This window comes from Lipotes vexillifer, unplaced genomic scaffold (assembly GCF_000442215.2).
Source record: "Lipotes vexillifer unplaced genomic scaffold, Lipotes_vexillifer_v1.1 scaffold1314, whole genome shotgun sequence".
In the NCBI taxonomy this organism is placed as follows: domain Eukaryota; kingdom Metazoa; phylum Chordata; class Mammalia; order Artiodactyla; family Lipotidae; genus Lipotes; species Lipotes vexillifer.
In genome coordinates, this window is record NW_006782803.1 from 217,530 (window position 1) to 231,325 (window position 13,796).

General features: G+C 34.8%; 1 protein-coding gene and 1 non-coding gene across 2 annotated transcripts in view; both read left to right on the top strand.

Moving 5' to 3' along the window:
* The window catches only part of LOC103088729 (histone deacetylase 9-like), a 208,485-nt gene extending 204,280 nt beyond the window's left edge, over positions 1 to 4,205 (top strand). The window contains exon 9 of the mRNA XM_007455394.1: positions 2,917 to 4,205. Coding sequence (XP_007455456.1) covers positions 2,917 to 2,956 — 40 coding nt within the window. The 3' untranslated portion in view covers positions 2,957 to 4,205. The remainder of the gene's footprint in view (positions 1 to 2,916) is intronic.
* Positions 4,206 to 9,488: 5,283 nt separating this feature from the next.
* Positions 9,489 to 9,561, top strand: TRNAV-UAC (transfer RNA valine (anticodon UAC)). Its single transcript has one exon. It is a non-coding gene; the product is annotated as a tRNA-Val (tRNA).
* The last annotated feature ends 4,235 nt before the right edge of the window (positions 9,562 to 13,796 follow it).

The following is a 13,796-nucleotide window of genomic DNA, read 5'->3' on the forward strand; positions in this document are numbered from 1 at the left end:
AAAAAAAAAAAAAAAAAAAAAAAAAAAGGAAAAGGACCAGAATAGAGATATTTTTAAAGAAGACATACAAATAGCCAACAGCTACATGGGAAGGTTCTCAACATCACTAATTATCAGGGAAATGCAAAGCAAAACAACACCAAGATATCACTTCACATGTGCTAATACAGCTTGCATCAAAAAGACAAGAGATAACAAATTAGTGAGGATATGGAGAAAGTGATCTATTTACACTGTTGATGGGAATGTAAATTGATGCAGCTGCTATGGAAAACAGTATGGAGGTTCCTCAAGAAAGTAAAAGTAGAACTACCATGTGATCCAGTAATCCCGCTTCTGGGTATATATCCAAAGGAAACAAAATCGCTGTCTTAAAGAGGTATCTGCACTCTCATGTTCATTGCAGCACTATTTACAATAGCCAAGACAAGGAAACCACCTCAGTGTCCAGTGATAGATGAATCGACAAAGAAAATGTGGTATATACATACAACAGAACATTATTCAGCCATAAAAAAGAAGGTTCAACGTGGGTGAAACTTGAGAGCATTATGCTAAGACAGAGAAAGATAAATATGATATGATCTCACTTATATGTGAAATCTAAAAACATTGAACTCTCTATATGAGATGATGGATGTTAACTAAACCTACTGTGGTAATCATTTCACAATATATGTAAGTCAGAATATCATGCTGTACACCTGAAACTGATACAGTGAGGTTTGTCAATTATTTACAATAAAACTGGAAAAAAAAACTGTTGAACTCATAGAAACAGTAGATTGATGGTTAACAGGGGCTGGGAGATAGAGGAGATGGAATGATGTTGGTCAAAAGGTACAAGCTTCCAGTTATAGGATGAATAAGTTCTGGGGATCTGATATACAGCATGATTACTACAGCTAACAATACTGTATTGTATACTCAAAATTTGCTATGAGATTAAATCTTAAATGTTCTCATCATAACAACAAAAATGGTAGTTATGGGAGGTGAAGGATATATTATTGTGGTAAACATTTCACAATATATATGTGTATCAAATCGTCACATTGTCTTAAACTTATACAATGTTATATGCCAATTGTATCTCAATAAAGTTTGGAAAAAGTAAATAGGAGAATTCAGTCTCCATTGGAGTATCTAGTTTGAGGATTCTATACCTGTATAATCCACATATTCTCAAATGTAAATAAGTTTGCATGTTTACGTATAAATCAGTTTAGTTACTTAAATGTTTTCCTTAATTTAAAAATTTTCTTGTGGGAATGCTGATAATTTTAGTTTGGAAAGATTTTAATAGAGTATGACTCATTTAAATAGCTTTTATCTTATATAGCAGCTCTAAACACTTTCTCACAACCTCCTTATCCAGTATACTGTTGGACAGGCTATAACTTCCTAAGAATTTTTTTTTAAGTATTCCACATGGACTCATTTGGAACTCTCTCCTTTTAGTAATGTTAAATAATGAATACCTAATATTTCTCATTCTTTAGAGGATGCATTAAAATCTTTTTTATTACTATTCCATGGATAAAATCTTTCAGTGTTTTAAATTTATTATAAAAATGCTAAATTAAAATGGCAACTACCTTATTTGTAGATACACAGAAATCTTGGTTTTTTTCTTTATATATCTATAAAATAACATGGCTAAATTGTTCATTTTTCTTCATTAACAGCAGTGTTCTAAATATAGCAATTTGTTCTAATAGAAAAGTAATTCATTATGGAATACTGGCAAGTAGAAAAACAGTGTGAAAAAGAAAATTTAAACCACCTACCTATTATTCCACCACCCAGAGAGAACTATCTTCCCAATATTGCATTTCCTTACGGTAGCACAGGCATAACTGTATCTGTGTACCATTCAACACAGTTTTATACATATGTTAGATGATGAGGGGACAAATCCAGAGTTAAATAACTACTGCCTCATAGTGTGTATTGTTTAGAAGTCCACTTTATCTCCTTTATTTTGTTTAACCTTCACTAATTCTGTAAGGAACATCTTTTTTCCTCACGGGTTTTAAACATGAAACCACAACTTCACAGAAGTATAGTTACAACATTCGCAGTTGCAACATTAGCAAATCGCAGAGCCCAGACTCATACTCAATTCTCCCGGCATCTCAAACCCCAGCGTTCTTCCCTCAGCAATCCAGCTACCTCATGCATTTGGATTCCTGCTACAATTTGTCCTTTTGACTAAATTAAAAATCATTCTAAAAGTTTGCTTTAAAACACCCTCAGAGTGTTACTAAATTAAGGCTAAATCTCAAGTATAAATTTTCAAGCAATTAGTTTTGGTTTTGCCAGAGCAGAACACCCCTCAGATGATGCCGAATAAAAACTATTTACACACTACCATAGTGCGTTTCTTGTAAAAACGTTGGGTCTGTAGCAGTGATTTGCTAATCAGATTCAGAATTTGATTTGAAATGCCTCCGGCAGGCAGCCAATCCAGTTATGAAAGAACAGAAGCAAAAAAACCAGAGCCCTGGTGAGTCTCCTCCAGAAGCTAGCTGGGTCCTTTGCTCTCGTTAGCAAACTGGTTCCATAGGAAATCACTGTAATTGCTCCTAAAATAAAATATCATAGTTAATTTTTTCAATAAATTATTGGACTGTACTAGACACAAAACATGTACATTTTGGAATCTAGAGTTATAAAATATTCTGACATGTTTTAATATAAACAGGAACATTTCCAATGATTGCTTGGATCGAAAATGTTTTTCCACTTGACATTTGTTTATACTTCCTAGGAAAGAAACTCTATTTATGGATAACCGAATAACACAAATAAACATCAGAGAGAGCTGAAAAATCAGCTTTGATTATGCATGAAAATCTACAATGTCATTGTGTACTCTTATGCTGTATTCTGATTGCCTGTTTATTTTTACAGAACTGCTGGCGAGCCTATGGAAGAGGAGCCAGCCTTGTGAAGCGCCAAGTCCTCCCCAGCCTTCCCCACCCCCGATATTTCCTGTGTGTGACATCATTGCATATCCCCCGCCACCCCAGCACCCTCAGACATGTCTTGTCTGCTGCCTGGGTGGCACAGATTCCATGGAACATAAACACTGGGCACAAAATTCTGAACAGCAGCTTCACTTGTTCTTTGGATGGACTTGAAAGGGCATTAAAGATTCCTTAAAAGTAACCGCTATGATTCTAAAGTTACAGTAAACCACGATTGGAAGAAACTGCTTCCAGAGTGCTTTTAATATGCTGGGTGACCCACTCCCAGGCCCAAAGTATGAACTAGAAACATCCAGTACAGCGTTAGATACTGTTAATTACAGATGGTCTGACAGCCAGCGAAATTTTGGGCAAAACCTGAGAAATCTCATTCCTGACATTCTGATCAGTTTTTTTATTGGGAACTTTTTCGTCACACAGTCTTAAATTGTTTACAGGATTTGCTTTCAGCTATGAAAGGATAGCAATTCCCGACAGATCATGGGGTTTTTTTTTTGTTTTGTTTTGTTTGTTTTGGGCCTTTGTTTTAACATATGGTTCAACTCTTGCTAGGAAGAGTCCAAGATGGAGGAACGAGGATGAGGCTTTTTTCAGTGGAATAAACCACAGTGTATCTCAAAGTCCAATGCCAAAGCAACCTCACACATTTTATGTAATGGTGCAATATTTTATATCACATTTTTTGAGAAAAATTACCCTGTTTTCCTAACATCCCTCTCTGTGTTCTCACACACAGGAGATTTGCAGTTGATTTAGGATGAAGTCTCCTTCCTCCCTCATACATCCCTTGCTCTGGTGACAGTAGCTCTGAGCATATGTTCCACGGAGGATTTTCAATGTCTTTGAAAAGTGCATAACTTTTCAAAGGCCATCTTAATTTGTTGCAAATCTATCAAGAACTTATTCTCTCACTTTTATTTTTCTGCTTTCCATCACTTCCTTTCTTCTTGCCTTTCATCCTTCCTTCCTATAAAAAAGATGAGGATTACCCATAATCTCCCCAATTACTCAGGAGCTTTGAGGACTCAGTTTATTTTCTTGCTTCCCAGGTTAACACAGCTGCTTGGTCTGATGTGTTCTTTTAGCTCTAAAACCATTGAGGGCTTAAGCAATGTTACTGAATTTTCTAGATCTTTGAAATGTGTTAATGAAGGCATTGCTTATTTGAAGTCACCTTGAATTGAGTTATCCTTGAAGTTGTGCCTTCATGTGAAAAAAACAACACGAACTTAACCTTTACACATGTTGACTTAGTGTTAAAGGCTAAAAATATAGGACATTTATTTCTGAGATTAAAAGCAGTTTACTAAATATAAGTAGGTTATCCCCCTACCTCCCCAAATTCTATTTCAATGTGTAACTCAGACACCTAAAGACATTGATGTAGAATACCTCGCAGTATTTAATATCTGACAGTGCTTTCAAAAGAGTTGATGTTTCTTTTTATATATTTTCCTAACTCAAAGGATATATTAAAGCCATAAGTGAAGATTGTCATGCTTTTATTCAAAAATCTGAAAGAAACCTTAATTAAAACAAGGTTTTAGGGAAGGCCATGATATGAAAGATATGGGACAATATGGTTTTAGTTAAAGAGGACTCCAACCTGTAAATCAAAGATGAAAGATTTCACTCAAGTAGAATTATATAACTCCCTTTTGTTATACAGTCAGACCATATTTTTCATGCATTTGGTTTTTTTAGGATTACCATTTTAATTTTAAAGACTTTTATTACATATACAAAAATGGCTCAATACTTGGTTTAACATCTTAGAAATTTGAGACACCCTTTGAAATAGGAAATCTGAAATGGAATGTAACTCAGTATTAGTTAAAAATTACTTTCATTGCATAAGGGTAAGGTCAATCTAGATTCACAATAGTAATGAATTTTTTTCCATGACATTTTTAGAGAAATTCATGCCAATCATATTTGCTAGCTCTTGTTGTTTTTGCTGTAATTACTTGAGGAGATTTTACTTAAAGAAACCAAAGGCTTAAAAACAGAAGACAACCCCCACCCTTTAAAAAGGAAAGCTATAACATACGGTAAGTGGAAACATAATTGTGACTTTTTAAAATCAACTTCATAATTACAAATCTCTATTATTCCTCTCAGTCCTCCCAGATAGTTTTTAGATTTTGAATAAGAAAATGAAACAGTATAATGCAAACATACTAATTTACTGAAGTTTCCTGCAGTTATTTTACCACATACTTAGGCATAGCCATCAATCTGATAAAGCCAAATCAGTAGGACATCTCCAAGGTTATTTAGATTTAAAATATGACACATTAATGAGTTAATCACACATCCTTCCAAGTGATATGGTACCCAATTGGTTGCAGTTAGAGTCTTTAGGATACATAGAGAGACAGATAAACTATGGAGAGGATTAATCACAGCTGAATGTAGTTGTAAGAACAGAATGCCAGCGCTTTTTGATTATATCGTTACAAGATGTAATGTAGCCCTCAGGGACAGAAGGGAGGCTTTTGGGGAATATCAACACTTCCTTTGAAATAGAACAGTACTTTTTAAAAGGGTAGTTTCACTTGGTATAGTTTTCTTCACTTATACATTTAATTTTTATTGCTCACAATAGTTCCCAGTAAGAGTCTGTTAGAAAAACTCCTCTTGAAGCATTACCAATAATATATCTCTTTCTGATCCATGCTTTGAAGGATAATCACATAGGCTTTCTCACAATCTCATAATAACTTATATATGAGGAATTAAAATAAAGATTTTTGAGAAATCTATTACTAAACAATGCCAGGACTTTAATAAGATTTGATAGTAAGTCCAAAAAGAAAACGTAAGAAAATTTTCTCAATTATATAGTACAATCTGGGGTTGTATATTAAATTGAAAACCAGACAGTTTTATTAAATAATAAGTAAAATGGACCTCAAATGGTAATAGAGGCTATTTAATCATTGCTTAGTAAATGAGAACATTTTGAGATGAAACATTTTAAAATATTTTAACAAATTTACAACACCAACAGTGGAGATAGAAGTCAGCTTCTGGAGAAAACAGAGATACTTATGAAAAACTATTGTAAATCGCATTTCCATTATTAATTGTAGGAACTGAAATCTTGCCTTCAGTTTTGACTATAACCCTTTGCAAAATTCTCCCACACCTCTCACTGGCAACATGGTAGATTTAAAAGCAGGACAACATCTCCTCACAGGAACATTTCAGAAACTATAGGGCTGGTCTTGCCCAACAATTCAGTACTGTCCTATTTCCAAAGATCATTCTCAAAGCTTTGTGGATTTACTAGGTTTCTTTACAGATTCCATATGGAAGTAAAATAAAATGATCAGTGGGAGTTCTCCTGGGAGAAAATTTCTCTCCAATCAGCACTTTTATACTTATTTTTTGTCCTAGCATTTATGTTTAAGACTATTTAAATATTTTTTACTGTTGATCTTTAGAAAGTTTACTCTCAGTTTGTCTCAGTGGAAGTATTAAATGCCTAATAACCACAAAAACAAACAAGCCAAAGGTTTCTGTCTTAAAAGTGATTCATTCTGAGCTTGAAATAATCACACTCTGTCAAGAGTTGGATATTGTCACTTCTAGCGGCATCTATCTTAACATTCTTTTCCTGCTTCAGGAATGAAATCACTTGACTTACTGAGGAAAGAGAAGAAAAAAAAAAAAAAGAAGATGTAGGAAACAACACACCTGTTCAACCATTCCATAAAGAGGGCATTTTCACCTCCAAAAGAAATGAAAACCAGATGATGTATGCTAAGAAATGAAGGCATTTTATTGTTGTCTTCAAATCTGATCATCAGCATGGTCATGATCATCATCAAATGTGTCTTGTATTCCCAAAGGACACAAGTATATTTTGGTCTCCAGCAGTATTTTGTACTATTCACTGCCTTTTTAATGAAGTGTCGTAAGTATTACATCATCTTCATCAACACCCTCACTAAAATATGTAAGTGCCTATGTGTGGCTTTTTTCCTGGTCATATTTACATTGAAAATCATAGCCCTTGCCTCCTACCAACTTGCTTTTACTCCATCAGTGCTTCATGAAGCACGGCATGATTGTCATGTGACCAGAGTATAAATTTTTTAGATGAACATGGTATACTCACACAGGGCTGTAGAACTTGATTTCTCCAAATCAACTGCAGTTTGTTGTTTTTTCTATGATACACTTGGCAGGTTTTATGTAATAGTTTATGCAACACCTGAGTCAGTTATTAATATCCTGGAAATAGTTGGGTCAGACAATTGAACCTTAGACTCTTGATCTGGGGCTGCTTCAACTTGACCTCAATGATAGGGTAATAGGGTTGTAACAGGGGTGAAACAATTTCTCAAACCATCTTAATTCTCAGACTGGAACACTTAGTAAATATGTGGTGAATTCACCGTACAGTGCCAATCTTTCTAACCAATAATTTCCTTTCCACCCCTCTCTCCTTCCCTTATCCAACTGCCAATACAAAATTGCCGTATCTGGGCTTCCCTGGTGGCGCAGTGGTTGAGAGTCCGCCTGCCGATGCAGGGGACACGGGTTCGTGCCCCGGTCTGGGAAGATCCCACATGCCCCGGAGTGGCTGAGCCCGTGAGCCATGGCTGCTGAGCCTGCGCGTCCGGAGCCTGTGCTCCGCAACGGGAGAGGCCACAGCAGTGAGAGGCCTGCGTACAGCAAAATTGCCGTATCTAAACTATCAGAACAATTTCTTAAATCTCTACTTTATGTTTCCTAAGTTGAAGCAACCTTGGCAACTTATTTTCTGAGACATCACTAGGTATGCTCTCTTTGTGCCATTTTATATAAACACTCTAGTAGATACTTTTTATCTTCTTTTTTATCTCTTTCTTTCAAGAACCGCTTGACTTTTTGCTATTCTTATCTTAAAAGATAAGTCAGGTTAATGTGTTTTGGTCTACAGTTTTGGACCTGACATTTGTTTCATTAATACAGAATTTTTTTGTCTCAAATATAGTTTTCCACCGTTCTTGGTACTACCTAATTATCTTGTGCATTATCACATACAAGATTGTATATAGACTTTTCCTGCCCTCTGGATGATGTTTTATGAGTCAAACCCACAAGCATAAATTCCAACCATAAGAAAAAAATGACAAAAGATAAATTTTTAAATAAATATAATTTGGAAGTAAGATATTTCCAGACTATTCAAAGAAAATTGATTCAAAGAAAATTGAAGTGCTTTTATTTTTCTGTTTGGGCCTTAGGTACATTAGAGCCAAATGTTGCAACATCAAATAAAATAAGGAGGGTCAAATGTGTTGTGGGACATTGTGGCCATGCCCTTTAGGCTTCATTGTGGTGCCCTTTCTTGGAGTTGGCATTTTATGACATTTGATAGAGATCTTGCAACAATATCTGGCTATTGCTTTTACTAACTTAAAATTGAGTAGAAATGGAACAAGTTTTTAAAACATAAGAATTAAGAATTCTAAAATCTGAGGAGGAATGGCACTTCCTTACGTATGCAAAGATAAAAATCTGCATATGCTCTTTCTAAATTGTAAGATTCTTAAACTCTTTCTGGGTAAGCAGAGCTAGGTTCTATGAAACTGTCCTTTCAGTGGTGACTGGGTATAACAGCCATGTTGTTAAAAGTGAGTGATCATTTTGTAGATTATAGCCTTGACAGTTTGTGTCATTTGAAAGCAAATATACTGATATTTTTAAGTAAGGTGGGCAGAGCAGGCAGAAAACCAATATTTATCACTCTTGTGATTAAACACTCTAGACCTGGCTTGTTGATGTGTATGCCAATAATCTGGAGTTTCTGGCTTAGTGTAAAATTAAAATGTTTTTTATATTGTGGTCTGATATCTGTTTCTGTAATAAGATCAGTTTATTGTCCTCTGTGCACCAGTGGTTTTGCCCTTAATTTTTTTGGCTAGCATTCACCAAAATCTATCATCCAGAGCTGCTGAGAAAAATACGTGTTGCCAAACTTCTTAAAATTGTGCTGCCAGTGATGTTTTCCCAGATGTGAAAAATAATTATCTAATAAAGGATTAATACCTAATAACAATACCATTGTTGAACATGCTCATGGACTGTTCACCTTCTATCTGATTCCTTTTTTTGTATTTGAAAATATTGAATGGAAAATTCAATGGCGTGTTCCAAATTACTGCTGATGTTGTTAATGTCATGATTCTCCTTAAGAGTGTGAAAGATCTCCTTTTGTCTTGTGTTTTTTACTGAATTAGACTTTCCTCTAGTCCTAGTGTGAATAAAAGCTATTTGAAATAAAAGTGTTCTTATTTTTCTACCTCTTTGGTGCCTACCATTAGACTCTGAATACTAGTTATTTGACAAAATTTGTTGAATAAATATTACTAATTATAAATTACTGTGACACTGTTCCACTTTCAAAAAATTAAAAGGTTACTGGCAAGTAAACTCTCTTTATGGTGATGTGAGAATTCACAAAAGAAGAAAAAGTAAAACAGAGTTGCTTTTTTGGACTTCCTGGTAGTCCAGTGGCTAAGACTCTGCACTTACACTGCAGAGGGTGCAGGTTCAATCCCTGGTCAGGAAAGTGCTGCATGCCACATGTTGTGGCCAAAACAAAAAAAAACAACAAGTTGCTTTTTGAATGTAAGTTTCTGGTCAGGATAAATAATAATAAGACCTAACACTGATTAAGCACCAACTAAGTGCCTGTTACTCTACTGAGCACTGTACCAAAATTATATTATCCATCACATGACTTCTACATCATGTATTATTATTCCCATTTACAGATGACAGCATGGAGCAAGGAAGAAGCTAACTCCTTTACTTGCCCATTGTTACAGATAGTAAGAGGATTAAATCCCTATCTGTGTCTATTTAGCTCTACAGTCTGTCCTCTCTGCAAATGGCAAACATGGCATGTCAAAGATGGCATACTAAAAGCATTCTTTTTAAAACTATGACTAACCTTCAGAATAAACTGTGTGCTCATTCTCTGCTAACCTCATGATTTTATTAAATTATCATTTTAAATGGATCTGGTAATTGCGGCTATGTTTGTACACTAAGTACAAGTTACAAAACAGTTTTTTTTTCTCCCTATTTCAACATCTTTCTTTAATCTAGCCAAGAACTCTTAAGATGTCTTTGGAATACATATTCCAAACACTTTTGAAATCTATTCCAACGACCAATACTTATTTTTGTATTTTATAACCCCCCGCAATGTTTAACAGTCTAAAACATAACTGTTTCCAATGGACAATGGTTTGGGTTCCTTCTGGGAAAAGACAGTAATATTTTGTCTAACAGAAAGTAAACTTGAGATGGAGTGGGTGAGCAGAGTCGGTTTCAATGGTAAACACCTTTGGTTTAATCAGATTTGTCAAATGGCAAATGTTACTTCATGGTTCTTTGTTTCTTTTAAGTTTTAGTGGTGAAATGATAGCAATTGCAAAAGTGGAGTATAAGCAAAAATAAGAAAGAATGTTGTAGCTTTTTTAAAAGTGATTTGTAAATAAAAATAGAAGTCTAAAGAATTTCTTCCTCTACCTAACACTTTTAGAGTTAGGTCAAAATACTTCCAAATATTATAATTACTTCTCAGCTTTGTAATATTAACATCAATATCAATTGCTGTGATTTTCCCAGGTGACCACAAATGGATAATTCCCCACATATCCTAATAAGTACTTTGGAAAAAGCTGATTGCTCTTCTTTCAAATGTCATAAGAACAGGAAACAAGATTCAGGGAAAAATCTTTTAAAAACTGGAGATAAATAGAAGAAAGATTGCAGTTACCTTAGATCAAGTAAAATTTAAAGTTCTTAGTGTATCTAGAAAAGCCACTATTTGGGACTTCCCTGGTGGTGCAGTGGTTAAGAATCCACCTGCCAATGAAGGGGACATGGGTTCAATCGCTGGTCCGGGAAGATCCCACATGCCCCAGAGCAACTAAGCCCATGCACCACAACTACTGAGCCTGTGCTCTAGAGCCCACGTGCCACAACTACTGAAGCCCACGCACCCTAGAGCCCGTGCACCGCAATTACAGAAGCCTGCGTGCTCTAGGGCCCGCGTGCCGCAACTACTGAGCCCGCGTGCTGCAATTACTGAAGCCTGTGTGCCTAGAGCCCATGCTCCACAACAAGAGATGCCACCGCAATGAGGAGCCCACACACCACAACGAAGAGTAGCCCCTGCTTGCCGCAACTAGAGAAAGCCTGTGTACAGCAATGAAGACCCAACAGAGCCAAAAATAAAAATAAAATTTTTAAAAAAGAATTATTAATTCTGTATTGAAAGCTTATACAGTACATTTAAATTTTTACATAGTCCCACATATATCTTTTGCTTTTCCTTCAAAAGAATTTTTCCCAAAAATGATTTTAAGACTTAAAATGTGATAAAATAAATCAATTTAATGATGTAGTAAAAATAATTTTTTATAAATTTATTTATTTTTGGCTGCATTGGGTCATTGTTGCACATGGGCTTTCTCTAGTTGTGGCGAGTGGGGGCTACTCTTTGGTGCGGTGCACGGGCTTATTGCGGTGGCTTCTCTTGTTGCAGAGCACAGGTTCTAGGCGCGTGGGCTTCAGTAGTTATGGCACGTGGGCTCGGTAGTTGTGGCTCACGGACTCTAGAGTGTAGGCTCAGTAGTTGTGGCACACGGGCTTAGTTGCTTCACGGCATGTGGGATTTTCCTGGACCAGGGCTCGAACCCATGTCCCCTGCATTGGCAGGTGGATTTTTAACCACTGTGCCACAAGGGAAGTCTGTAAAAATAATTTTAATAATAAATTATATATTTATGATTATTTATTCTTAATTGGATGTGAAGACTTTAATGTCCATGTTAAATGTGGTTGTTTCTTTTAAAAATGTATACTTTTAGTACATTATTTTTAATTTTTCTCTTTGCTTAACATTTGTTTTAGTTGTTTTATTCTAAAAAAATTAATATTTATTAAACACTTACCCTGTGTTCCCATTTAAATCTCAAAATACTCTTGTGAGGTAAATTAATAGATGAGGAAATTGAGGCTTAAATGCCAGAAAAAGAAAGCCCATCTACTTTACTGCTACCCAAAATATTTTATCCAATGTAGTCAACATTCACTGAATGCCTACTATGTCACATATATTCAGTATTCTTCTTGTAATAGCATGGGAATAGCAAGAAAATGGGTAATATAACTATATAAAAGAAATGAAAAATTCATTAAAGCTCCCCCTTCTATAACTGCAAAAGAAATTTAATCAGAGATCTGAGTTTAGAATAGTACGATACTAAGGCTTTAAATAAAGTTGTGACCTGTTTTTTTTCTCCATAGAATTATAACATAGAGGCAGACATAGAATACATTCAAGAAATATTTGTTGTCTAAATTATGTATCATTATATTCACAGGAAGATTTGGGCAAAGATCTATTAAGAGAGTAGATAAAATTTAGGGTGTTGTTAATGTCCTTTTCATCCCTAATGTCTACCATCCTTAATGTCAATATTCAATATCTAATGTTGAGAATTAGAAAGATAGGAGATTAGATTTGTAGACATCCTAAAAATCCCCTTAGAAATTGCTTTCTAAATTGCAGTCATTTGCATTTCTCTCAGTATTTCTTTTTTTTAAAAAATCAGTTAATTATAATTTTTGGTACATCAGGCCCCAGATACTCAAGTTCTTCAATAACCACTTCTGGTTTATTTCATTTGCCCTTTAATGAAACGTAATTTTCAACCTCTTTTACTTTTCAAAGCACTAATCTTAATAAGCAGTACTTTCCGGTCTTTCATCAGAACCCAAACGCTGATAGACTATAACACCCTCATCAGACAGAATGTATATATAAGGGGTCTCTGTGCCATTAAAACTATTCTGCCATTTTGAAGTTATAATTTCCACAGTTTAAAATTTGGCCCATACTTAACTAAATGCATTCTAACTTCTTTCTATGGTTACATATATGTCCATCTCTTGCAAGAGACTATTAGGTTCAACCCAGCAATCCAACACAGCCATAAACACAGATTTGCAGTTGGTGAATATTTATGAAAGGATTGTTAGATGCTATGAAATAGTTCCTTCTTGTCACTACTCCTTTTAAGCTCAATGGAAAGTGAGTGGGAAAGTATATGGAGCCCTATACTATAATCTGTGTTAAAAATCATTGTCCTCTCTGTTGAGAGCAAGTTGAGTCAAGTGTTTAGAGCTTTAAGAAACAAACCTTTAAAAGCAGGCAAACACATAAATCTTATTTACTCTACAAAAATTCAAATTTGGTTGATGTATTTCCAGAGTATTCCCAGAGAAGATAATGCAGAATTGGAAATATACACTTTTAGTTTCCAGACCCACTTCTACAAAGAACTAGCTTGTGACAATGGGTAAATTTCTCATGGTCTTAATCCCTTCATTTTTTCATCCTTTAATGCTTTCAAAGTTAAACATTCTACTTCTGTTCTTTTAGGAAAGTTATACATGATGTTTCTATTATTTTAGTGATTACTCATATTATTGACTTAAAGTCAATTACCTTAGTCATACATCTCTACTTTCCCTTTTCAGAATACAAGAGTCTTAAATTACATTGATTCCTATATACCCTGTTTTATCTTATGTCTCATTATTGTCTAGTATTTACTTTCACCTTGTTTGAAACATTAAACTTATTTAAAACAATTGTTATATATCAGTGATTAATATTTTTCCATTTACAACAACAATAGTAGTAAGTCAATAATTATTGTTTCATCATGTTTGCCAACTTCTTTGCACAACAATTTTGCTTGCACCCATTTTCTTTCTTCTTTC